A 27,425-nucleotide genomic window follows, 5' to 3' on the forward strand; every position below is an offset into this window, starting at 1 on the left:
TCCTATACTTGCCCGTGTTTCGCGCTGCACGCACCCATGGAAGTCATTGGGTGCGTGTAAATCGCGCACGGCACATGGAAGCACTACAGCTGGTAAAGAAGAGAAGGGAAACATAAAATCCCCTCCTTCTTTACTGCGTTGTAACATCAAAACAGTGTCATAATGATGCCGGCTGCGCGAAAATCACGCAGCCACGCACCATATACGGATGCCACACAGAACTTTTGCACGCAAAACGCAGCGTTTTTTGCGTGTGCAGAATGGACACGTTTGTGTGAATAAGGCCTAAGGCGATATTCAGAGCAACGTGTGTGAAATTAGATGTGAAGAACGGACGTTTTTCGTGGCTGATTTTCAGCCGTGCGGGACCCGTTTTCACAGACTTGAGTCTATTGAGGGATCCATGAAAACGCACAAAAGTAGGACATGTCCTATTTTTTTACAGGCCCTTCACACGGTCCGTTAGAACAACGACCATAGAAATACTTGCAGCCGTGTGACGGCCATTAAAAAAAACTTCCTTCACACGGACGATTAACACGTTAGTCTGAATAAGCCCTAACTCATGTGAATGGGGTTTGTCAAAACCTCATGCACGTGCAGCATTTCACCCCACAAATAAAAAATGTTCAGCTTCCCAGTACATTATGTGGTAGAATAAATGGCACCATGAAAAACTACAACTTGTACCGCAAAAAACAAGCCCTCAAATAAAAAAAATTATAGCTTTTGGAAGGTGGAAAGGAAAAAACAAAAGTTAAAATCCCAAAAATGGCTTAGGAGGGACGGGGTTAAGTAATCTGCATGCCTATTAGGCTGGATTCACACGAGCGTGCCGTGTTTGCGCAGGCAAAAAATGTGCCATTTTGCCTGCGCAAAAGGTACTTGACAGCTCCGTGTGACAGCCCCGTATGATGTGCGGCTGCGTGATTTTCGCGCAGCCGACATCATTATGACACTCCGTTTGGATGTTTGTAAACAGAAAAGCACGTGGTGCTTTTCTGTTTTCATTCATCCTTTTGACAGCTGTTGTGCGAATCACGCTGTTCGCACGGAAGTGCTTCTGTGTGACATGCGTGGTTTTCACGCACCCATTGACTTAAATGGGTGCGTAATGCGCGAAAAACGCCCAAATAACGGACATGTCGTGACTTTTTTCAGCGCACACACGGTGCGTAAAAATCACGCACATGTCCGCACGGCCCCATAGACTAATATAGGTCCGTGCAACGCGCGTGAAAATCACGCGCGTTGCACGGACGTATTTCCCGTTCGTCTGAATAAGGCCTTAGGGTGTGTTCACACAATTAGCAAAAACAGTCTGAAAATACAGAGATATTCAAGGGAAAACAGCTCCTGATTTTTAGAAGTTTTTTAAGCAAACTCGTGTTTTTCGTTGTGTTTTTTTACAGCTGTTTTTGGAGCTGTTTTTCTATAGAGTCAATGAAAAACGGCTCCAGAAACGTCTGAAGAAGTGACCTCCACTTCTTTTTCATGGGTGTTTTTTACGCGGCCGTTTTTTTCTTATTGAAATCAATGGGCAGATGTTTGGAGGCGTTCTGCTTCTGATATTTCGGACGTTTACGACCAGAAAAACGGCCGAAAATAAGCCGTGTGAACATACTCTAATGTTGCAGAATTGTAACATATTTCATCCTTTACAATGTAAAGGGTTAATTTGCTGTAAATCCCCAGCAAATTCTGTAACGCACACATTGAGCAATCCGGTGCACAAAATCTGCATCAAAACCGCAGGTAATTCCGCAGGTAAAATCTGCACCAAATAGTGCGTTTTTTGATACGTTTTTAGGTGCGGTTTTTACATTTTGATGCCGAAATAGGTGCAGGTTTTATGCTGCAGATTTTTTTATTATTTTTCAAAACTAGTCAGAAACAATCCGCAAGCGGAAACGCAAGATAAAGTGACATGTAGCATATTTTCAAATACGCACCGCAGGTCAATTTTTGTGCAGAAAATGCGACATGTAGATGAGATTTCTTGATCTCATTTACTTTCCTGGTCCTGGTTTACACTGCGGATTTGCCGCACGAAAATACCTTCGTTTTCCACGTGTATTTTTGTCCGCACCATGAAAAAAAATCCGCCACAGCAATAAGTAGCATGCGACTTATATTCCATGGAAAAGTCGTGGATAAGCAACTTTGAATGACACTGGGACTTAGGCCTTATTCACACAGTATTTTGCAGGCAGAAAAATCTGCCTTGAAATTCCTTCAGGCTTTCTCTGCCTCCCATTGATGTCAATGGGAGGTCAGAGACGGAAATGGCGGAAGAAAGGGCATGTCGCTTCTTTCTCTCGCAAGCATTTTTTCCGCTGGCGGGAAAAAAAACGCCTTCGCCTCCTGTTGAAATCAATAGGAGGTGATTTCGGACGTTTTTTGCCACGGTTTCCAATGCGGTTTCCGCTGAAAAAAATGTGGCGAAAAACTCTGTGTGAACAGGGCCTTATTCTCGTGCGGATCTGCTACACGCTTGTAGCATGTGCGCCAGGAATCAAAGGGAAAGCCTCTGATTTTTTAGGTGGAAAAACACATTGAACTTTAATGGCAACGTAAGAACGGAGCATTAGTGCTTCTTACATCCTCACAAGCTCTTCCCCCTCCCTTCCCCCTTCACATTGTGTTGTTGTCCTAAGTTTATTGTGTACGTCAGGAAATCTCCTACCTTACAGTATAAACAACGTAGACGATAATTCACAGGGCTCCATTATGTCCTTTTAGACTCCGTCGGGCTGGTGGACGTCGGGTTACCTTATTTTTGAAGGATGAAATGGCGTAGTAGACTTTGTTATTACGGAGTCCCCAGGCAGCATCACGAGTGCTCTACCTGTGGACTTTGTCCCAGAGAAAGCACCTGACATCACCGTCCATATATGTAAAGTGACATCAGGGGATTCTCCAGGGCCGGAATCCCTGGCCTGAGTGTTGCCGACGCTCCGGCCGTGTACTCAGGCTTTGCAAAGCTTCGGACCTCACTTTGCGTATATGGACATCAGGAACAGCGCCAGAGTCCCTGGGCAGAGCGCTAGTGGAAGGCTCCAGCCCTGTTCATGGGCAGTGACTTCAGGAGTTTCCCCTGGGCCATTCCCCGGGCGACTTATCCCACTATATGCCATACAGTCGGATACGTTTTAGCTAAATAGATCAAAATCCGGAGCATTAACCGGTCACTGCCGGCTCCATGGTTTCCTTCACACTGTAATTGACATCAGCACCAAAATCAGTTAATGCGTATAACGTACAAACGTGAGTGCCAAAATTTCCGTTGCCCACCCCCGGTAATGGAGGGGGGGGGGCCCAGACATCTTGGCTGTATGGGGCCCAGAAATTCCTGATGGCGGCCCTGTGCATATTATATGGAACTACATAATGTAACAAGTGCGACAAAATAAATTAGTTGTTTTAGCATCCTAAAAGTGCTATTAGTTCTCTCAGACTCACTTGTATTGTAAAGTGCTACTGAGAGTATTGTTTGTATGAAAAATGCCAGTTGGGAAGGCCCGATACCGATTTTTTAAACAAAATAAGGCTATTTTCACATGGGTATGAATTGCCATAGGCAGAATCCGCAGCAGAAATTTGAAGCTAATCTCGGATTTCTGCCGCTGATGTGCAGTTTGATGTGCCGTGGATCCGTATGTGGATAAGCCCCATTTATCGAGGCTAATCCGCATGTGGACGGGGGTTGTGGAAACATTATTCACATGCATTGGATGCGGATTGTTGTCGGTTTTGACGCAGATTTGGCGGGGAATCCGTGTCCAATCTGACACTTGTAAACGGGACCTAACAATGTCCTATTGTCACGGCGCGGGGTGTGGATCCACTGGGCCGTACCACGTAGTGGAGTAGCAGCTGGCCAACAAGGTACAAAACAATGTCTATAGTTCAGAACGGGTACCTGAGGCAATGTAGACAGTAGCGGGAGCACGACTTGACTTTCACAGCAGGTAACGCCGCGGATGCAGAGGGAAGGCACAACTTGACTTTCACAGCAGGTAACGCGGTGGATGCAGCGGGAAGGCACAACTTGACTTTCACAGCAGGTAACTCTGCGGGTGCAGCGGGAAGGCACAACTTGACTTTCAGTTGTAGATACAATAGCACGGGATACAGGGTACAGGCAGCAGGAACGGGTAACACTGTGATCTTGAAAACACTGGGAGACCTTTTGCAAGACAAACTAGTGTATACAACAATGCTCAGGCCAGGAACCAGTGGGCAGAGCCACTTTTTATAGTCCAGCAGCCATTTGGGCTGATAATAGAAATTACACAGCTGGACGCGTACTGGCCCATTAAGGCCGTGCACGCGCGGGCGCGCCGTGTGGGAAACAGTACGGGGACCCGGAAGAGAGTGCCGGCGTCTCCCTGGAGGGAGCGGATGCCGAGAAGAGAGCTGTCCATGGCCGGGATCGTCAAGGGGTGAGTTTGAACGACGACCCCCGGCCATGGGCGTAACACCTATCATATCTCAAAGTGGTTCTGTGCCTTAGTCAATCTCTTTTCATATGCTCTAAGAGAATGAAATATATGCGGCCCCACACTTAGGCCATGGTATAAAGCCGCTGCAAAGAGCATCTCTGGTGGACTTGGCGTGTCCATGCATTACATTGGCAGCCAACTCATTTCAATGGGAGCAGTGTCATGCTTTAAGTGGTATTTCTATCTAAAGGCATTTAGGGTATATCCACGTGATATGCCATAAATGACTCATAGATACGGATCCCAGTTCTGGGACCCACACCTATTTCCAGAATTGGAGGTCACCTGACCCCCATACTGCCTCATAGAAATCAATGCAGAGAGTCAAGGCCCAGCACAGCTGATAGGGAAAAATTAATCAATTGAACTTTTTGCTAATGTATCAATATGGAGAATGGCTAACGTATCTTTTAGCAAAACAGACCATTGGCCGCCCCACCAGACTAGACGTGGGTTGGGTGACCCACATCTGTCAGACATTTAAGGCATATCCCATCGATATGCCATAAATGTATTAGATGGGAAACCACTTTAACTGCTCCTTGTTTTAATAAAAATGAAGAGTACCTGACTGATTCCCTCAGTGATAACAGCTGATAGTGGAGGGTCAGGTGATCGGTTTATCATCGACGAACATTTCAAAAATCATTGACAGACTACCTCCTTTCAAATATAAAGATTTCACATAGCAGTATTAATTAGATTAACTTCAAAGTTTTGTATTGCAGATTTATAACGGTCTTCTCTAGAGAGTGGATGTCCCTTCGGTATTAGAACCAGGGGCTGAAAAGTGAGAAAATTAAAAGATCTACAAAATGGTACTCATAGGGGATGTCTTTCTGCTTTACTCACACAGTAGTCAATGGGGTACCTTGTCCCTAGAGCTGGAGAAATACCAGCACAGCTGTAACTATGTAAGCATTTTGTTATATATATTATGCCTTGTGGCCATAAGTACGTGAAAATCCCTACAAGCATGTTTAGTCATTTCAGCCACACCCATTGTTAACAAGGGAAATAGAAATGTAAAAAAAAAATGTATTGTCTGTGCTGGGTTCCCTAGTTATAGGGAAAGGAAAGCTTTTATGGACACTAACTTTTCAAACAACTGATGCTAATCTAATAGTATACCTGTTATGTATTAACTTTGTAATTTACTTTGTTAGAATTATTTTTTTATCCATGCAAATTCGGTGTGAAGTTACTGCCACTTGACGTCTCCACTCCGTAATCTGCTGTCCACCCCCTATTGTCAAGCAAAATTTGTCTCTAGTTACAGAACAGAGAAGATAGACTGAATAAAGTAGGGGTGTGTCTCTTCACAGCTTGCTAATAGAAGTCTCTGGAGAGGGAAGGGGGAGTAGGAGAAGAGAGCAAGTGTAGAGACACAGATACTGCCCATAAAAGTCTATGGAGAGGGCAGGGGGAGCTGGAGGAGTGAGCAGGGTGAGAAAGTCACAGACACGCTGCCCCTAAAAGTCTATGGAGATGGGGGAGCCGGAGGAGGGAGCGGAGTGACAGACACAGACACGCTGCCCTTAGAAGTCTATGGAGAGGGGAGGAAGCAGCTGGAGTACAGTAATCATCAGTGTAGTGTTTCTAATGGGAACTACAAGTAAAACCTTCTTTTATCCAGCAAAGTCAATGGGGGAAAAAACACACTATAAAAACACCTGTGTTAAAGCATGCTGTAATATAAAAAAGAAAAAACTGCAGCAGGCCAGACTTGCTGTGTGACTGTGTAATGTTTTTTTTTTTATAACGGATATGCTTTATGGAAGAGGTCTCCAATTTTTTAGTTTTAAATCTTAGAAGGGGAGGTAAATGGGAGGCACACCACTATATTTTGCATTGTAATATGGTCCAAAATTTGTCTGTACAATACCAGGGCCGGTTTTAGACTAGCCCTGGGCAAGTTAAAAGTGGGGCCCCAAATCCTGAATTATTGTATCAAAAATAATAATAATCTATATACATATACAGGTATTAAATAATACCACTATATCAGATTATATATTACCTGCTTACTGTTACTGAACACAACTCACTATTATAAGACCAATATTACCAATAACACAATATAAGGTCCAAATAATGCCGCCACACCATAACCACACAGTGACTGAATAATACCCCCATACAGTTGCTAAATAATACCGCCACACCATAACCACATTGTGACTGAATAATACAACCATACTGTTACTGAATAATACCACCACACCATGACCACATAGTGACTGAATTATACCCTGTACTGTTATTTAATAATACCGCCACAGCATAACCACATAGTGACTAAATAATACCCCCATACTGTTACTGAATAATACCGCCACACCATAACCACATAGTGACTGAATAATACCCCCATACTGTTACTGAATAAAAACCACTACTCAAAGACCAATATTACCACCATATAGTGACCATATAGTGGTAGATGCCAGTTCTACACAGGAGCTGTGCAGACGATATAAGTGATTACAGCACATTTATATACAGTGACTCACAGGTGATGTTTTCTCTGATTAGTCATTGTAGCGTCCATGGCCGAGGGCCGTCGGGTTTACTCACCCCCCGACGACCACAGCCATGGATCTGTAAGTGCTGGCTCGCATCTCCTTCCTAGGAGATGCCAGCGCTCACTTCTGCTCCAGTCCGCTTTGTCCTGTAGGGTGCACGCGCTCGTGCCCGATCTTAAAGGGTCAGTGCGTGCACATTTGGAAATCATCATTATCAACTACACATGATTTCCTGGACTATAAGAAGGAACCTGCCCTTCTGATTCTTGCCTGAGCGTTGTTAGTGTATCCCATGTCAGTCTTGCAAATGGTCCCTTAGTGTTATTCCGTTCCAGTTGTTACCAGTGCCCTGTATCCCATGCTGTGTTTTTGTTCCCGTGTCCTACTGCACCTGCTGTTGTTTGCCACGTCCAGTGTCGTTTGCCACATCCAGATTCGTTTGCCACGTCCACTGTCGTCTGCCATGTCTAGTATTATCCACCACATCTGGCGCAACCTGCTGCACCCACCTCCATCTGTGCTGAAGCCTCGGCCACTGTCGGGACTAGATCAGGTACCCGTGTGTTACGAACTGCTATAGACTCTTGTATAGACTGTGACTGGGCCTTCTGCCTCTCCGCTACGGCGGAGCGGTCTAGTGGGTCAACATACCCTGTGATCGTGACAGTCGTTCACTTTCCCTTTTTTTCCCCATCTGGCCCAGACCACTGTGACGACTTATTCCAGCCACGACTTGTCTCTGCAGAATTTGACACACAGACATGTTTGTTTCTTACTTTTACAGCATCCTCCCCACCTATACCCCATCCTCTAAACAAACTCATAATCCACTATGCCCTAGATGGTAATAATGATCCCTTAGTGCTCGACACAATAAAAGTGCCTTCTCAGTAACCATGCCCCAACACAGTAATAATGCCCCCTGTAGATAGCGCCACACACAGCCCCCTGTAGATAGCACCACACACAGCCCCCTTGTAGATAGCGCCACACAGCACGATTGTAGATAGTACCACACAACCCCCCTCTTGTTGCTGGTGCCACACAGCCCCCCTCTTGTGGATAGTGCCACACAGCCCACCCACTTGTAGATAGCACCACACAGCCCCCCTCTTGTAGATAGCGCCACACAGTACCCTTTCTTGTAAATAGCTCCACACATAGCCTCCCTCTTGTAGGTAGCGCCACAAAGCCCCGGACATGTGCCACTCAAATATAAAAAAAAATTGTACTTACCTAGCCCTATTCAAGTGATGGACAGAGCTGCTCTACAGCCTCCAGACGGAACTCTTGAGTAGGCTAGCGTGATCCAGTGACATCATCACGCCATCCTGCACAGAGATTCTGTCCCAACCTTTTATAGACTGCAGGCCTGCATGGCCTGTAGCCTATAATATTTAATTGTATCTGCTAGCAACACCACCGGGCATGAGGGGGCCCGTGCCACCTGGCCCATAAATGTTGCGTGCCAGGCAGCGCTGGCCGCCTCTTGCCGCAGGCACTGTAGCAGCTGCTATGGCTGCTCTAGTCGGCAGGGAGCCCTAAGAGGATGGGTGCCCTGTGCAAATGCCCAGTTTGTACAAGACCTCAACTCCCATTTGGTGCAGGCAATATTCTTCAGTATGTTAGTCCTACAGTGGTTAGAGACAGCTGCACACCAAGCTCTTATACACTTTAATGCTAAGGCTACAATGTAACTTTAGCAGTGACACAGGTTGCATGGCCAAAGATCGCTGTGTTGCGCTGCCTGCATCGCAGAGTCGCACTGTCTGCATTGCAGTGATGAAGGGGACTGTGGCTGCTTTGCGTACCGCAGTTTGCCTCATCCACTATATGACTGTGACAGACAACCTGCATACAAGTCTATAGAGAAGGGAAACACCAGCAGGGGGAGTAGGCAGAGAGAGTGAGAGTAAGAAACACACAGACGTGCTGGTAATATTTCTTTGTCACCCCAGTGCTGGATTCTCAGCTACACTATGCATTACTGCTGTATAATCTCCTTCATGCTGCTGCAGCTTCTGCATATATGTGATAGAGATAGGAGGGAAGGATTCTCTTCTTCTAAAGTATGTGTGCAGTGTATAGAAGTCAAGATAGCCATTAGGCTCCACCCACTAACTCAGCGACAACTGAGAATTAGAAATAGAGCTTGCAGAGGGGGAAACCTGCTAAAAAGTCATATAATAGCCAGATATAGTGTTATTCCTCATGAACACACATATGACAGCTTATTCTGAAATGTCACATGAAAAGTTAAGTACGCTTTAATACTCCGCCGCTTCTGTGCTCTCTGATTGGATAACACTTCAATCTCAGAAACTGAAGGCTAATTTTCCCTCTTTATGTTTACTGACATAGTGAGCAGTGGCTTATCTCCCACTGGATAAAGGATCAAGCATGTTGAAATCCAGCATGTCTTAGGCTGGCCATACACTAGAGATTTTAGGTGGGCGAAAAGGCCAACTGAGAGCATTTTTTGTTGCCATTCTGTGACTTTTCGTTAAACGAACGAGAAAGACAGAAGCCAACGGAAGGCAGATATATGTTTAATAGTTGATCTGTCATATTGTCTTTTTCAGTCGTTATAGGTGCAATTGTTGGAAAGTTGTTCATGCCAAACGACAGATCTCCATCCCATCAGTAGAAGACCAGACCAGGCCATAGCTTATTTAGCCATTTATTGTTTTAAAAAGTAGTTTAGACAACGGCTAGCTGAAATGACTGGATGGCCAGCTTTAACCTTCTTTCCCTCAAAGGCGGATTTTGGTTTGCACCTATACGTGTAATTGACTTTTTCATCTGATATTTGTCTAATGTGTATGACCAGCATAGCTAACCCCCACTTAGAGAGAATGATGTGTCCCAGGAGACATTTGATTTTTTTTTTTCACAAATCTTAGAGCAGTCCAATTTCCAGACCTCTGTGGCTGGGATGTAGCTTGCTGCAGCAAGAATGTTCCCACCTGACAAACTTGCCGTTTTAGCCAAACCTCACCTTCCTATGTGATCCCTATCAGAAATAGAGGGAATTAGGAGAACTTGGACCCCTGGGTTTGTCTGCCAGATTTCTAAAGACCAATGTTCTAAAGGTATAATGTGAGTAATGTTAGAAATAATTTAGCCACATAGTATCCATTTATTATGTTTTAGTGTTACATTTAAGCACATAGATGAACAACTTAAATCTTCAGGTGCTGCAAAGCTGTTCAATCTGCATAAGAATGTCTATCTGAAGAATCCTGGGATGCCTCAACATACATGTAGCTGGCTTCAATAGTTACTAAAAAAATTAGTATGATAAAGAGAGTGCCAAAACAGACATTATTTCGCCAGTAAGTTCTTCGGGAAGTAAGGAGACCGTTGTGATAATTGTTTGAGTAAGACCAAGCAACCTGTAAAGAATGAGTAGCAGGTAAGTCAATTCATAAATTTTTAAACTCAAATAGCATACAAAAATAATATCTTCACTGTTTAGCAGGAGCAGACCTAACGTTTGGGCCTCTTTGTCGTTTTCAACACTCCTTAAAGGCTATGTAAACCTCTGAAAGCCATTTTTTTTAAAATAAAAAGGTCAATCAGTGTGATTGGCGGAACTTTATAAATAGTTTTTATTAAAAATTATTTTTTACTTTTTGAGATACAGCTGCTTTATATCCTGTATAAAGAACAGCTGTATCGTTTGCTAAGACCTGAATCCATCAGTCCTGCGGGACTGACGGGTTCAGTGTCAGCCGGCCCTGCGTGTCTCTGACACGCAAGATCCACCTGTAATTTATTACATATAAGTTATAAACTTTGATGAGATGGATAACAGGTGGATCCTGCGTGTCAGATATACGCAGGACCTGCTGTCGCTGAACCCGTCAGTCCCGCGGACATGAGGGGAACAGGAATTAGCGCTGGATACAGCTATAGAGAATACAGAGCAGCTGTATCTCAAAAAGTTTTTTTTTTTTTAATAAAAACTATTTAGAAAGTTGCACCAATCACACTGATTGACCTTTTTATTTTTAAAAAAAAATGCCTTTCAAAGGTTTACATAGCCTTTAAAGGGGTATTCCAGTTTCAGAAAATAAATGGTATTCTTTGTACAATGAAAAGTTATACATTTCTCCAATATACTTCCTGTAAAAATTCTTCACAGTTTTCAAGATCTTTGCTTACTGTTATTCAATAGGAACCAACAGTTGCAATTGCAACCGTGCCCTGAAGCAGAGGGGCCCATACCCCTCACACCACTTCTATTTATAGTTATTGTAGTAACTTGGGCCTATGTAGTAAAAACACATGGGCCCTGTTACTACAGTAACATCCCCTTATACTTACTCTCCTCACTCCTGAGCCAAGTCTTGACCCCTTTTAGCGTCACGACGTTATGTGCGCCACACACAACGCCGTGACGCTGAATGACGTTGGGAACCAGCAACGCATCCGGAGCCGAAGAAGAATCGGCTCAGGAGTGAGCAGGATAAGTATTAGAAAGCTGTCTGCCGGGGCCCTGTATCTAAGCCTATCATGTGTGATTGTAATGGCAGTGGGTAGGGAGACGGACAAGTGAGCCCTAATCTACCCGCCACTCTGTCCCTGCCTACTTGCAACGACCCGCCCTAGGCGACAGGGTACAACTGGGCGGCGGTCCCTGCGCTCAGTAAGTGCACGACAAACACGACAAACATACAAAAGGAACACAAGCAAGAAAAAGGGGCCGTTGCCCACGGCAACACCGTGAGCAACCAGAGTGGTGAACGAGCCGAGTCAAGCCAGGAGTGTGCGAGGTATAAAACGAAAAGCAGAAGAGTAGTCGGAAAGCCAGGGTCTGTATGGAGCAGGATCAAAAATAGCAGGAGCTGTAGCTGGGCCAGGAAACCACAAGGAAAGAAACACAAGCACCGAGGGACAGGAAGTGCAGGCTTAAATAGACCGAGGGCGGGAGCTAGCTGAGTCTGGCCAGGTTCTCCCACTCCTAAGCCTGCCAGCCTGAATGGTGGAAGCAGGAGTCAGTCTCAGGGATGTATTCTCAGGTGCTGACTGATTAGTTCTGGGAGTTAACCCCGAAGCTGTGCCTGGCAGATCCTTTACAGTACCCCCCCTTTTATGAGGGGCCACCGGACCCTTTCTAAGTGGACCTGGCTTACTGGGGAAACGCAGGTGGAACCTCCTGACCAATACCCCAGCGTGAACATCCCGGGCGGGTACCCAAGTCCTCTCCTTGGGCCCGTATCCTCTCCAATGGACCAGGTACTGGAGGGAGCCTTGGACCATCTTGCTGTCCACAATCCTGGCCACCTCGAATTCCACCCCCTCAGGGGTGAGGATGGGAACAGGGGGTCTCCTCGAGGGAGCCAAGGACGGGGAGCAGCGTTTGAGGAGGGAGGCATGAAACACGTCGTGTATCCGAAAAGACGGGGGTAACTCCAGCCGGAAGGAGACAGGATTGAGGACCTCAATGACCTTATACGGCCCAATAAACCGGGGAGCAAACTTCTTGGACGGAACCTTGAGACGCAAGTTCCTAGACGACAACCACACCAGATCCCCGACCATAAACAGGGGGTTAGCAGAACGTTTTTTATCAGCCTGAGTTTTTTGTACGCTCTGGGACACCTCTAGGTTTTTCTGAACCTGGGCCCAGACTGTGCACAGTTCCTGATGAACGACATCTACCTCGGGATTGTTGGAACTACCAGGTGAAACGGAGGAGAACCGTGGATTAAACCCAAAATTAAAAAAAAAGGCGAGACCCCTGACGAGTTACTGACCCGGTTATTAAGGGAAAATTCGGCGAGGGGAATGAAAGAGACCCAATCAAATTGACAGTCAGAGACAAAACACCTTAAGTATTGTTCTAGAGATTGATTAGTCCTCTCCGTTTGGCCATTGGTTTCAGGATGGAAGGCAGAGGAGAAGGACAGATCAATCCCCAACTTTATACAGAAGGCTCTCCAAAACAATGAAACAAATTGTACCCCTCTGTCCGAAACAATATTGACAGGGACCCCATGGAGACGCAGGATGTGTTTGACAAACAAGGTAGCCAACGTTTTGGCGTTGGGTAGTTTCTTGAGGGGCACAAAGTGGCACATCTTACTGAAGCGGTCCACCACCACCCACACCACCGACTTGCCTTGGGATGGAGGCAAATCGGTAATAAAATCCATGGAGATATGTGTCCAAGGTCTCTGTGGAATGGGCAACGAACGCAGTAAGCCCGCTGGTCGGGACCTGGGAGTCTTGGACCTAGCACAAACCTCACAAGCGGCGACGTAGGCCTTAACGTCTTTAGGCAACCCAGGCCACCAATAATTTCTGGTAATTAGGTGTTTGGTACCCAGGATGCCTGGATGGCCAGATAGTGCGGAGTCATGATTTTCCCTAAGTACCCTTAGCCGGAATTGCAGGGGAACAAACAGCTTGTTCTCAGGAAGGTTCCCGGGAGCTGAACCTTGATCAGCAGCAATTTCAGAGACTAAATCAGAATCGATCGAGGAAATGATTATACCTGGAGGCAAAATACAAGCAGGATCTTCCTCCGAAGGAGGGCTGGCCATGAAGCTACGCGACAGTGCATCAGCCTTAATATTTTTAGACCCAGCCCTATAGGTAACCAAAAAATTGAATCTGGTAAAAAATAACGCCCATCGAGCTTGTCTCGGGTTTAGCCTCCGGACAGATTCTAGGAAAACCAGATTCTTGTGGTCGGTAAGGACCGTTACCTGGTGCCTAGCCCCCTCCAGGAAGTGGCGCCACTCTTCAAATGCCCATTTAATGGCTAAGAGTTCGCGGTTGCCAATATCATATTTACTTTCAGTTGGCGAAAACTTCCTGGAGAAGTAGGCACAGGGGCGGAGATGGGTGAGGGACCTGGTACCCTGGGACAAGACAGCCCCCACTCCCACCTCAGATGCGTCAACTTCCACGATAAATGGCTCCATTTGGTTGGGCTGAACCAGCACCGGAGCCGAGACAAAGCACTTCTTAAGGACCTCAAAAGCCTGGACAGCCTCAGGAGGCCAGTGGAGGAGATCAGCACCTTTGCGAGTGAGGTCCGTAAGGGGCTTAGCGATGACCGAGAAGTTAGCAATAAATCTCCTGTAATAATTAGCAAACCCCAAAAAACACTGTAACGCCTTCAGGGAGGCAGGTTGGACCCATTCCGCCACAGCCTGAACCTTGGCGGGGTCCATGCGGAATTCATGAGGAGTGAGGATTTGACCCAAAAATGGAATCTCCTGTACCCCAAACACACATTTTTCGGTTTTGGCAAACAGTTTGTTTTCCCGAAGGACCTGGAGCACCTTCCTGACATGCTCAATGTGGGAGGACCAGTCCTTGGAAAACACCAGTATGTCATCAAGGTACACTAACAGAAAAACCCCCAGGTAATTTCTCAAAATCTCATTTATGAAATTCTGGAAGACCGCAGGGGCATTACACAACCCAAAGGGCATGACGAGGTATTCGAAATGGCCTTCGGGCGTGTTAAACACAGTCTTCCACTCATCCCCCTCTTTGATGCGAATAAGGTTATACGCCCCCCGTAGATCCAATTTAGAAAACCATTGGGCCCCCTGAACCTGATTAAAGAGATCAGGAATCAAAGGAAGGGGATACTGGTTCCTTACCGTGACCTTATTCAGGCTACGGTAGTCAATGCATGGCCTAAGACCACCATCCTTCTTCCCCACGAAGAAGAAGCCAGCACCTACCGGAGAAGAAGAGGGACGAATGTAACCCTTGGCCAGGGATTCCTGGATATACACTCTCATAGCTTCACGTTCGGGACAAGAAAGATTAAATATCCTACCCTTAGGAAGCTTAGCTCCTGGTACCAATTTGATAGCGCAATCGTATTCTCTATGAGGAGGTAACACTTCGGAGGCCTCCTTAGAGAAAACATCAGCGAAGTCCTGAACAAACTCGGGTAGCGTATTCGCCTCCTTAGGGGGAGAAATAGAATTAACAGAAAAACATGACGTACAACATTCATTACCCCATTTGGTTAGCTCCCCAGTATTCCAGTCAAACGTGGGATTAAGCAACTGCAACCAGGGAAGACCTAGAACCAAATCGTACGATAATCCCTGCATCAACAGTACAGGGCATTGCTCCAAATGCATGGAGCCAACAAGGAGTTCAAAAACAGGGGTATGCTGTGTAAAATAACCATTAGCAAGAGGAGTGGAGTCGATACCCACTACCGGGACAGGTTTAGGCAAATCAATCAGAGGCATAGCAAGGGACATAGCAAATTCCACAGACATGATATTAGTAGAGGACCCTGAATCCACGAAGGCACTGCCAGTAGCAGACCTACCACCAAAAGAGACCTGAAAGGGAAGCAAGATCTTAGTACGTTTCATATTTACGGGAAATACCTGTGCGCCCAAGTGACCTCCCCGATGATCACTTAGACGCGGAAGTTCTCTGGCTGCAATCTTACGCTTAGGACAGTTGTTCACTTGATGCTTGTCGTCCCCACAGTAGAAGCAGAGACCATTCTTCCTGCGGAATTCTCTACGTTGTTGGGGGGACACGGAGGCCCCAAGTTGCATAGGTATCTCTGAGTCTTTTGGGGAGGAACGAAGCAACGGAACTTCGGGAGGCATAATGGGGGAGTCGGAGGAGAAAACACATAAACGTTCATGTTGTCGTTCCCTGAGACGTCGGTCAAGTCGTACCGCTAAAGCCATAACCTGGTCTAGGGAGTCAGAAGAGGGATAGCTAACTAGCAGGTCTTTCAGGGCATTCGACAGACCCAACCTAAACTGGCACCTTAAGGCAGGGTCATTCCACCGAGAAGCTACGCACCACTTCCTAAAGTCAGAACAATACTCCTCAACAGGTCTCTTACCCTGACGTAAGGTCACCAGCTGACTCTCGGCAAAGGCAGTCCTGTCAGTCTCGTCATAAATAAGTCAGAGAGCAGAAAAGAAACAATCAACGGAGGAAAGTTCAAGGGCCTCAGGAGCCAAGGAGAAGGCCCACTCTTGGGGCCCTTCCTGGAGCCGGGACATAATTATACCCACCCGCTGGCTCTCAGAACCTGAGGAATGGGGCTTTAAACGAAAGTAAAGCCTACAACTCTCCCGAAAGGAGAGAAAAGCCCTCCGGTCCCCTGAGAACCGGTCGGGCAACTTGAGGTGGGGTTTAAGAGGTGCGGTGAGGGGAACTACCAGGGTAGCATCAGGCTGGTTGACCCTCTGAGCCAGGGCCTGGACCTGTAGGGAGAGACCCTGCATTTGCTGAGCCAGGGTCTCACGGGGATCCATAGTGGTGTCAGGGACCAGGGGTAGACTAGGTATGGGCTTGTTATTATGTAATGGCAGGGGGTAGGGAGACGGACAAGTGAGCCCTAATCTACCCGCCACTCTGTTCCTGCCTACTTGCAACGACCCGCCCTAGGCGACGGGGTACAACTGGGCGGCGGTCCCTGCGCTCAGTAAGTGCACAACAAACACGACAAACATACAAAGGAACACAAGCAAGAAAAAGGGGCCGTTGCCCACGGCAACACCGTGAGCAACCAGAGTGGTGAACGAGCCGAGTCAAGCCAGGAGTGTGCGAGGTACAAAACGAAAAGCAGAAGAGTAGTCGGAAAGCCAGGGTCTGTATGGAGCAGGATCAAAAATAGCAGGAGCTGTAGCTGGGCCAGGAAACCACAAGGAAAGAAACACAAGCACCGAGGGACAGGAAGTGCAGGCTTAAATAGACCGAGGGCGGGAGCTAGCTGAGTCTGGCCAGGTTACGATAGGTTCTCCCACTCCTAAGCCTGCCAGCCTGAATGGTCGAAGCAGGAGTCAGTCTCAGGGATGTATTCTCAGGAACTGACTGATTAGTTCTGGGAGTTAACCCCGAAGCTGTGCCTGGCAGATCCTTTACAGTGATACTGTCTTTTGGGTCTTGTATCTTAGGCTATCATGTGGGATACTGTCTGCTGAGCCAATGTGTCTAATCCTAATATGTGTGATAGTGTCTGCTGAGCTAATGTATCTAATCCTATCCAGTGGTGTAGCTATAGGGATCATTGTCTTATGGATATGCTTTCTCCAATATATATATTTTGGGGGGGGATGGGCAAAAACATGTCTTGGGCTTATTCCCCTGATCTTTTAATAACCTAGCAACATCCCTGGCTGCTACTGCAGTATCGATGGGTCGTTTAAGACACCCAGCGTTGCAGCAGAAATCTGCAGGGCGCGGCCATCGATTTTGAAGAGAAGGTGGGCCCAAGAGGAACTATTGCACCATAAGCCATTAGCTACATTCCTATCTAGTCATGTGGTGGACACACAGGAGCACAGCTCGTTACCAGACAGAACTCTAATAACTGAACTGTAACTGCAATCAGTCCTGCACCTGTGCCATCACATGACCAGGACAGAGTTTCATTACATTAGAATTAAACAATGATGGTTCCTAATAAATAGCAGCAAGCAGAGATCTTGAAAACGGTAAGGAATTAATGCAGAAAGTATAAAGGAAAATTTGTAATTGTTAATTTTATTCTAACATTTTTTTTTTTTTTTTTAAAACAGACAACCCCTTTAAGTGTCTTTTGGTCATAGTGCTTAGTAAGGATCACATAACATTTAGTGCCCGGGTAAGCAGATCACTCTCAGTCTGATATTTAGCGTTAACTATAGTTGCATTGTTAGGGTATGTTCACACAGCCTATTTTCGGCTGTTTTTCGGGCCGTAAATGCCCGAAAAACGGCCAAAAAATTGGAAGCAGAACGCCTCCAAACATCTGTCCATTGATATCAATGGGAAAAATGGTGTTCTGTTCCGACGGGCCATTTTTTTACGCGCCCGTTTTGAAAAACGGCCGTGTAATAAAACGGGCGCGAAAAAGAACTGCAGGTCACTTCTTGGGACGTTTTTGGAGCCGTTTTTTCATAGACTCTATTGAAAACAGTACAAAAACAGATGTAAAAAACGCAGCGAAAAACGCAGCGTAAATCATAAGAGGCTTAAAAAAACGTCTCAAAATCAGGACCTGTTTTCTCTTGAAAACAGCTCCGTATTTTCAGCTGTTTTTGAGTTTGCGTGTGAACATACCGTTAAGGACAACCTTTGCAGCTGAGTGCACCATGTTATAGGCGCTGCTGCACAGACCCTGTGTATTTAAAGACACTTTTAAATACTTGTCTAGCCTCCACTGTTCTGGAGATATCTGTGCCAATATTATTGGCGCCTGATATGTAAATTAGCCCCTGTATTTTCATGGAGCATTCCTGGATATGGAAAGGGAAAGGGGTGTGATAGAGCTCTCACACTGTCCAATCAGATGCGGACAGTGTCAGAACAGCTTCTGCTGTGTAATCTCTCTCGCAAGATCATACAGTCTTCTCATCCCTGGCTGACAAGAGATGAAGAGAGAAGGAGAAGACACACGCACGCACGCACGCACACACACGTACGCACACAGCAGTGATCCACAGCACAGATGTCACAGCCGCCGAGGAGCCTCTTTCCCGCTCCTGTCAGCCCGTGATGAGAATACTGTGTGATCTTGTGAGAGAGATCATACAGCAGAGGCCGTACTGACACTGCCCGCAGCTGATTGGACAGTGTAAGAGCTCTGATTATCACGTCCCCTGCCCTTTTCATGTCCAGGAACGCCCCATTGACAGTACAGGGGCCAATTTAGATATAGAGTGCCAATAATAACGACACCAATATCTCCAGAACGGCGGAGACTAGAAAGGTCATTCAAAGTGCCCCTTAGTTAAATATTTCGCAACTATACTTACAGTGATATTCTAAAATTGTTGTACATTACAAATCATAGATAGCTGCCGGCCCCCCCCACAAAATGACTGCAGGTGTCAAATACAGCCTTTGTAACAGCCTTAAATGAAAAAAGTAGACCAGCTGTTGCGATAAATAATAATATTGTAAATGGCATGCTACTGACAGCTCTGTGAAAGCAGTTGTGAGAAATTTGGTTTCCCCACACCCACTGTGCTCACGTCCACTCTTCTCTTTTACCTGCATTGCTCAACTTCATAAAAGGAGCCATTTAGGTAATAGAGGTGCATGAGAGAATAACTAGTAACATAATTTCCCGCTATATGAGCAGAACTTTGTTTGTCCTGTGAGCCCTCCTTCACTCCCTACTATATTTGAAGCACTTGATAGAAAGCTTGAGATGAATGATGCTCAGAATTTTTCACCATGTTAGATTTCCACAGTATTAGAAATAACATACACAGGGTACCATAGATTACCATGTAAGAAGGTGTCCTGGTAAAAGAGGTTCCTGTCTTGATCCGCCACATGTAGTCAGTGCAGATTTCACAGACTTAAAGTTGGTTTCAATATCTCTCTTTAGAACATCTAAATATAGGCATCCATTAAAATAACTGAGAACTTTCTGAAAGGGAAAACAATCAAAATAATAAATGAATCTTTTCTCCTTGAGTAAAAAATTATATCTAGTCCCTTTCTGTTGAGTAGTTGAAAATTTTATTCAACAGTTTCTTTAAAGGGTTTTTTTCCCCATCTTGGACAGTTATGGCATATCCACAGGATATGCCATAAAAGTTCAATAGATGTGGGTCCCACCTCTGGGACCCGCACTTATCCCTAGAATGGGGCCCCCTAAACCCCATTGTAGCTTACTCGGCTCCCACTGCCTCCTGGCCACATCCTGGTTAGGTGGTCGGAAGTTACGGAAACAGCCGATCTCACTGAGCTGCGCTGTTTCCGTATCTCCCATAGAAGCACAGCTAGCTACGGTGTTTCTGTAGCTACAGAGTTACGGAAACAGCGTTCCTAGCCATGCTATGCTGTTTCAGTAACTCCCATTCACTTCTATTGGAGTTATGGAAACAGCGTAGCTCAGCAAGCTCTCAGCTGTTTCCGTAACTCCCGGCCACCTAACCAGGAAGTGGCCGGGAGGCAGTGGAGCTGGGTAAACTAGAATGGGGTTAAGGGGGCCACGTTCTAGAGATAGGTGCGGGTCCCAGAGATATCTATTGAATATTTATGGCATATCCACATGGCATATCCTGTGGATTTTGCATATCCTGTGGATATGCCATAAAGGTCCAAGATGGGAAAACCCCTTTCAGACTATTTACACATTTGCACAGACATTTTTATTTTATTCTTCATTTGCTTCCTAAAGGCAAAATTAATAAACTTTCTAAATAGTTTTCATTAAAAATATCCTACCATTTTGCAGCTGTAAATTTTGTGTAACCCCTGTACATAGCTGACTGTGCTGTTGATTCCGACATAGATTCCACAGCAAACTGCTTCTGGCTGTATCGGCTCTCTCTGTGCTCCCTTGCACTCGGCTGCTGCCCCTTAGACAATGTGCGTGACCAGTGCTCCATTCAAACTCCTCCTCATTGTGGTCGAGCAGTGAGAGGAAGCGGGGGATCGGGACACCCTTTCTAATGATTGGTGGGGGGTCCCAGAGGTGGTGCCACCAGCAATTAGACAGTTGTCACCTATTTTGTGAAGAGGTGATAAATGTCCACTGTGGCACAACCCCTAACCAAGTCTGGCCATATAAAGGGCTTGTTTTTAGTAAGTCTTTATTTTAGAGTTTCAAGAAATAATCAGGCCACTAATAGATCTATATAAAGATGCATCCTTGACTGGGATAGCACCTAGTGTTGATGGCACAAGCATGTGATCAATGTAATATCAGATAAGGAGCCCATAGTCAAATATACCAATATGTTCTGAGCATTCACTCAGTAATAAGTAAAGTAATATAAATGGAGTGGGTAAAGTGAATGAAAAAAATAAGGCAGACATTTCTGGTATTGTGCACACAGAAGATAACTGTATAGTGCCATGCAATGATGCATATAGGGAAGGAGGCAAAATATAAAATATTGTGAGGGAGGTTTAGTAATGCTGTGGTAGGATACATAAATGTATGAGTTTGTGAAAATTGCATAAAAATTTATCAAGATGGCGTCATGATAAATTTGGCATAACTCGCTAAGCATGTACTCGTCTCTTCCTTACAGCTCTGCATGGCTGATGTACACTTACACCAATAATTTGCACAAAAAAAGGTGAAATAAATTTGTCACATTTTATGACTGTTCTTTTTCTATACAATCTGAACTCTAGTTCATTTTGCTTTATAAGGTGTATTCACACGCAGTAGATTTGTTGAATAAATTTCAGCAAATGTCCTATTCATCTGAATGGCACTTGCAGAAATCCATGTACATGCTGCAGAAACAACCTCACTGTATGGAACTGATTTTCAGTTGCAGAAATTACTGCACCAAATCTGTCGCTTGTGAATATACCCTAAATCATCCCGTATTTAATTAAATAACTACAAAATGCTTCACTGGTAGTCTAGTTTTAACCCCTTCCCGCACCTTGGCGTAACTGCACGTCCAGGCGAGCAGTTACTTAGTGCACCTTGACGTGCAGTTAAGTCTGGACGTTAAGAGTTAACTGTCACGCGGCGCTACACCGCAGCAGCAGTTAAATGAGCAGGGTGTCTGCCCTGCTCTCCCTGTTTCCGATCAGCAGCCCATCACTGCTGATTTCGGCAATTAACACCTTAGGTGCGGCGATCGATTGCGATCGCCACATTTAGGGGGTTTGTAGCACATCGGCTGCTCCCACAATGCGATTTCGGGGACTGCTGATCAATGGCATGGCAACCTGAGGCCAGACAATGGCCTCCGAGTCTGCCATGTATGGAAGCCTATTAGGACCAGCCTCTGGCTGCTCCTCGTAGGCTTAATATTACGTCACTGTCAGTGTCAAACTGACAGAATACATTACACTACCTAGGTAGTGTAATGTATTCTACCAGCAATCAGTGCTGCAAGTTTTCAAATCCCCACGTGGAACAAAAAAAAAAGTTCAAAAAAGGTTAATAAAAATGTTTTATAAATGTGTAAAAATAAAAGTTACATAGTTACATAGTTTGTACGGTTGAAAAAAGACACATGTCCATCAAGTTCAAATAAGGGATGGGAAAGGGGAAGTAAAAAATGTCTACACATAGGAGCTACTATTTTTTTGTTCCAGGAAATTATCTAAGCCTTTTTTAAAGCCATCTACTGTCCCTGCTGTGACCAGTTCCTGCGGTAGACTATTCCATAAATTCACTGTTCTCACAGTAAAGAAGGCTTGTCGCCTCTGCAGGTTGAACCTTTCTTTTTCCAGAGGGAGGAAGTGCCCCCTTGTTTTTTGAGGGGGTTTTAAATGGAACAGGATTTCACCATATTTTTTGTATGTGCCATTCATATATTTATATAAGTCAATCATGTCCCCCCTTAGTCGTCTTTTTTCAAGGCTAAATAGGTTTAGTTCTTTTAATCTTTCCTCATAACTTAGATTCTCCATGCCCCTTATTAGCTTCATTGTGTAATGACGGGGTAGGGAGACAGACAGGTGAGCCCTAATCTACCCGCCACTCAGTCCCTGCCTACTTGCAGTGACCCGTCCTAGGCGACAGGGTACAACTGGGCGACGGTCCCTACGCTCAGTAAGTGCAAGACAGACAAACAGACAAGGGTACACAGAAGCTAGGGAAACGGGGCAGCTGCCCACGGAGACACCGTGAGCAACAAGAGTAGTGAACGAGCCGAGTCAAACCTGGAGTGAATGAGGTGCAAAACGCTGAGCAGGAGAGTGGTCAGAAAGCCAAGGTCTATAACAAGCAGAGGATGAGTAGTACAAGCAGTAGCAGCAAGGCCAGGAAAAAAGCAGAGCAGAATCACAAGCAAAGGAGGAACAGGAAAGGCAGGTATAAATAGACAGTGGGCAGGAGCTAGCTCCGTCTGGCCAGGCTGTGATAGGCTCTCCCACTCCTAAGCCTGCCATCCTGAGTGGTGGAAGATGGAGTCAGTCTCACAGACATAGGAGCAGGTGCAGACTGATTGCCCACGGGCGTCGACACAGAAGCCGTGTCTGGCAAATCCTTTACATGTTTCTCTTCTTTGTATTTTTTCCAACTCCAGGGCATCCTTTCTATGAACTGGAACCCAGATCTGAACTGCATATTCTAGATGAGGCCTCACTAATGCTTTGTACAGTGGTAATATTACATCCCTGTCCCGTGAGTCCATGCCTCTACACGACAATATCTTGCTGGCCCTTGAAGCAGCTGATTGACATTGCATGCTGTTATTTAGTTTATGTGTAATGACGGGGGGTAGGGAAACGGACAAGTGAGCCCTAGTCTACCCGCCACTCTGTCCCTGCCTACTTGCAACGACCCGCCCTAGGCGACGGGGTACAACTGGGCGGCGGTCCCTGCGCTCAGTAAGTGCACGACAAACACGACAAACATACAAGGGAATACAAGCAAGGGAAAGGGGCAGTTGCCCACGGCAACACCGTGAGCAACCAGAGTGGTGAACGAGCCGAGTCAAGCCAGGAGTGTGCGAGGTACCAAACGAAGAGCAGAAGAGTAGTCAGTAAGCCAGGGTCTGTATGGAGCAGGATCAAAATAGAAGGAGCTGTAGCTGGGCCAGGAAACCACACGAAAAGAATCACAAGCACCGAGGGACAGGAAGGGCAGGCTTAAATAGACCGAGGGCGGGAGCTAGCTGAGTCTGGCCAGGTTGCGATAGGCTCTCCCACTCCTAAGCCTGCCAGCCTGAGTGGTGGAAGCTGGAGTCAGTCTCAGGGATGTAGAATCAGGGGCTGACTGATTAATTATGGGAGTTAAACCCGAAGCTGTGCCTGGCAGATCCTTTACAGTACCCCCCTTTTATGAGGGGCCACCGGACCCTTTCTAAGTGGACCTGGCTTACTGGGGAAACGCAGGTGGAACCTCCTGACCAATACCCCAGCGTGAACATCCCGGGCGGGTACCCAAGTCCTCTCCTCGGGCCCGTATCCTCTCCAATGGACCAGGTACTGGAGGGAGCCTTGGACAATCTTGCTGTCCACAATCTTGGCCACCTCGAATTCCACCCCCTCAGGGGTGAGGATGGGAACAGGAGGTCTCCTCGAGGGAGCCAAGGACGGGGAGCAGCGTTTAAGGAGGGAGGCATGAAACACGTCGTGTATACGAAAAGACGGGGTAACTCCAGCCGGAAGGAGACAGGATTGAGGACCTCAATGACCTTATACGGCCCAATAAACCGGGGAGCAAACTTCTTGGACGGAACTTTGAGACGCAAGTTCCTAGACGACAACCACACCAGATCCCCGACCATAAACAGGTGGTTAGCAGAACGTTTTCTATCAGCCTGAGTTTTATGTACGCTCTGGGACACCTCTAGGTTCTACTGAACCTGGGCCCAGACTGTGCACAGTTCCCGATGAACGACCTCTACCTCGGGATTGTTGAAACTACCAGGTGAAACGGAGGAGAACCGTGGATTAAACCCAAAATTACAGAAAAAGGGGGAGACCCCTGACGAGTTACTGACCCGGTTATTAAGGGAATATTTGGCGAGGGGAATGAATGAGACCCAATCATATTGACAGTCAGAGACAAAACACCTTAAATATTGTTCTAGAGATTGATTAGTCCTCTCAGTTTGGCCATTGGTTTCAGGATGGAAGGCAGAGGAGAAGGACAGATCAATCTCCAACTTCATACAGAAGGCTCTCCAAAACAATGAAACAAATTGTACCCCTCTGTCCGAAACAATATTGACAGGGACCCCATGGAGACGCAGGATGTGTTTGACAAACAAGGTAGCCAACGTCTTGGCGTTGGGTAGCTTCTTGAGGGGCACAAAGTGGCACATCTTACTGAAGCGGTCTACTACCACCCACACCACCGACTTGCCTTGGGATGGAGGCAAATCGGTGATAAAATCCATGGAGATATGTGTCCAAGGTCTCTGGGGAATGGGCAACGAACACAGTAAGCCCGCTGGTCGGGACCTGGGAGTCTTGGACCTAGCACAAACCTCACAAGCGGCGACGTAGGCCTTAACGTCTTTAGGCAACCCAGGCCACCAATAGTTTCTAGTAATGAGGTGTTTGGTACCCAGGATGCCTGGATGACCAGATAGTGCGGAGTCATGATTTTCCCTAAGTACCCTTAGCCGGAATTGCAGGGGAACAAACAGCTTGTTCTCAGGAAGGTTCCCGGGAGCTGAACCTTGATCAGCAGCAATTTCAGAGACTAAATCAGAATCGATCGAGGAAATGATTATACCTGGAGGCAAAATACAAGCAGGATCTTCCTCCGAAGGAGGGCTGGCCATGAAGCTACGCGACAGTGCATCAGCCTTAATATTTTTAGACCCAGCCCTATAGGTAACCAAAAAATTGAATCTGGTAAAAAATAACGCCCATCGAGCTTGTCTCGGGTTTAGCCTCCGGGCAGATTCTAGGAAAACCAGATTCTTGTGGTCGGTAAGGACCGTTACCTGGTGCCTAGCCCCCTCCAGGAAGTGGCGCCACTCTTCAAATGCCCATTTAATGGCTAAGAGTTCGCGGTTGCCAATATCATAGTTACTCTCAGTTGGCGAAAACTTCCTGGAGAAGTAGGCACAGGGGCGGAGATGGGTGAGGGACCTGGTACCCTGGGACAAGACAGCCCCCACTCCCACCTCAGATGCGTCAACTTCCACGATAAATGGCTCCATTTGGTTGGGCTGAACCAGCACCGGGGCCGAGATAAAGCACCTCTTAAGGACCTCAAAAGCCTGGACAGCCTCAGGAGGCCAGTGGAGGAGATCAGCTCCTTTACGAGTGAGGTCCGTAAGAGGCTTAGCGATGACCGAGAAGTTAGCAATAAATCTCCTGTAATAATTAGCGAACCCCAAAAAACACTGTAACGCCTTCAGGGAGGCAGGTTGGACCCATTCCGCCACAGCCTGAACCTTGGCGGGGTCCATGCGGAATTCATGAGGAGTGAGGATTTGACCCAAAAATTGTATTTCCTGTACCCCAAACACACATTTTTCGGTTTTGGCAAACAGTTTGTTTTCCCGAAGGACCTGGAGCACCTTCCTGACATGCTCAATGTGGGAGGACCAGTCCTTGGAAAATACCAGTATGTCATCAAGGTACACTACAAGAAATATCCCCAGGTAATTTCTCAAAATCTCATTTATGAAATTCTGGAAGACCGCAGGGGCATTACACAACCCAAAGGGCATGACGAGGTATTCGAAATGGCCTTTGGGCGTGTTAAACGCAGTCTTCCACTCATCCCCCTCTTTGATGCGGATAAGGTTATACGCCCCCCGTAGATCCAACTTAGAGAACCATTGGGCCCCCTGAACCTGATTGAAGAGATCAGGAATCAAAGGAAGGGGATACTGGTTCCTTACCGTGACCTTATTCAGGCTACGAAAGTCAATGCATGGCCTAAGACCACCATCCTTCTTCCCTACGAAGAAGAAGCCAGCACCTACCGGAGAAGTAGAGGGACGAATGTAACCCTTGGCCAGGCATTCCTGGATATACTCTCTCATGGCTTCACAAGAAAGATTAAATATCCTACCCTTAGGAAGCTTAGCTCCTGGTACCAATTCGATAGCGCAATCGTATTCTCTATGAGGAGGTAACACTTCGGAGGCCTCCTTAGAGAAAACATCAGCGAAGTCCTGAACAAACTCGGGTAGCGTGTTCGCCTCCTCAGGGGGAGAAATAGATTTAATAGAAAAACATGACGTAAAACATTCATTACCCCATTTGGTTAGCTCCCCAGTATTCCAGTCAAACGTGGGATTATGCAACTGCAACCAGGGAAGGCCTAGAACCAAATCGTACGATAATCCCTGCATCAACAGTACAGAGCACTGCTCCAAATGTATGGAGCCAACAAGGAGTTCAAAAACAGGGGTATGCTGTGTAAAATACCCATTAGCAAGAGGAGTGGAGTCGATACCCACTACCGGGACAGGTTTAGGCAAATCAATCAGAGGCATAGCAAGGGACATAGCAAATTCCACAGACATGATATTAGTAGAGGACCCTGAATCCACGAAGGCACTGCCGGTAGCAGACCTACCACCAAAGAGACCTGAAAGGGAAGCAAGATCTTAGTACGTTTCCTATTTACGGGAAATACCTGTGCGCCCAAGTGACCTCCCCGATGATCACTTAGGCGCGGAAGTTCTCTGGCTGCATTCTTACGCTTAGGACAGTTGTTCACTTGATGCTTGTCATCCCCACAGTAGAAGCAGAGACCATTCTTCCTGCGGAATTCTCTACGTTGTTGGGGGGACACAGAGGCCCCGAGTTGCATAGGTATCTCTGAGTCTTTTGGGGAGGAACGAAGCAACGGAACTTCGGGAGGCATCATGGGGGAGTCGGAGGAGAAAACACATAAACGTTCACGTTGTCGTTCCCTGAGACGTCGGTCAAGTCGTACCGCTAAAGCCATAACCTGGTCTAGGGAGTCAGAAGAGGGATAGCTAACTAGCAGGTCTTTCAGGGCATTCGACAGACCCAACCTAAACTGGCACCTTAAGGCAGG

General features: G+C 46.5%; 1 protein-coding gene across 1 annotated transcript in view; it reads right to left on the reverse strand.

Annotated features, from left to right (window-relative positions):
- Nucleotides 1-10,134: 10,134 nt before the first annotated feature.
- Nucleotides 10,135-27,425, reverse strand: part of LOC142740880 (uncharacterized) — a 43,618-nt gene continuing 26,327 nt past the window's right edge. Inside the window, exons 7-8 of the mRNA XM_075850301.1 lie at nucleotides 19,264-19,409; nucleotides 10,135-10,425 (exon numbers count right to left, since the gene is read on the reverse strand). Of these exons, the coding sequence (XP_075706416.1) occupies nucleotides 10,323-10,425; nucleotides 19,264-19,409 (249 nt within the window). The 3' untranslated portion in view covers nucleotides 10,135-10,322. The remainder of the gene's footprint in view (nucleotides 10,426-19,263; nucleotides 19,410-27,425) is intronic.

The sequence above is a fragment of the Rhinoderma darwinii genome, chromosome 2 (assembly GCF_050947455.1).
Source record: "Rhinoderma darwinii isolate aRhiDar2 chromosome 2, aRhiDar2.hap1, whole genome shotgun sequence".
Taxonomy (NCBI): Eukaryota; Metazoa; Chordata; class Amphibia; order Anura; family Rhinodermatidae; genus Rhinoderma; species Rhinoderma darwinii.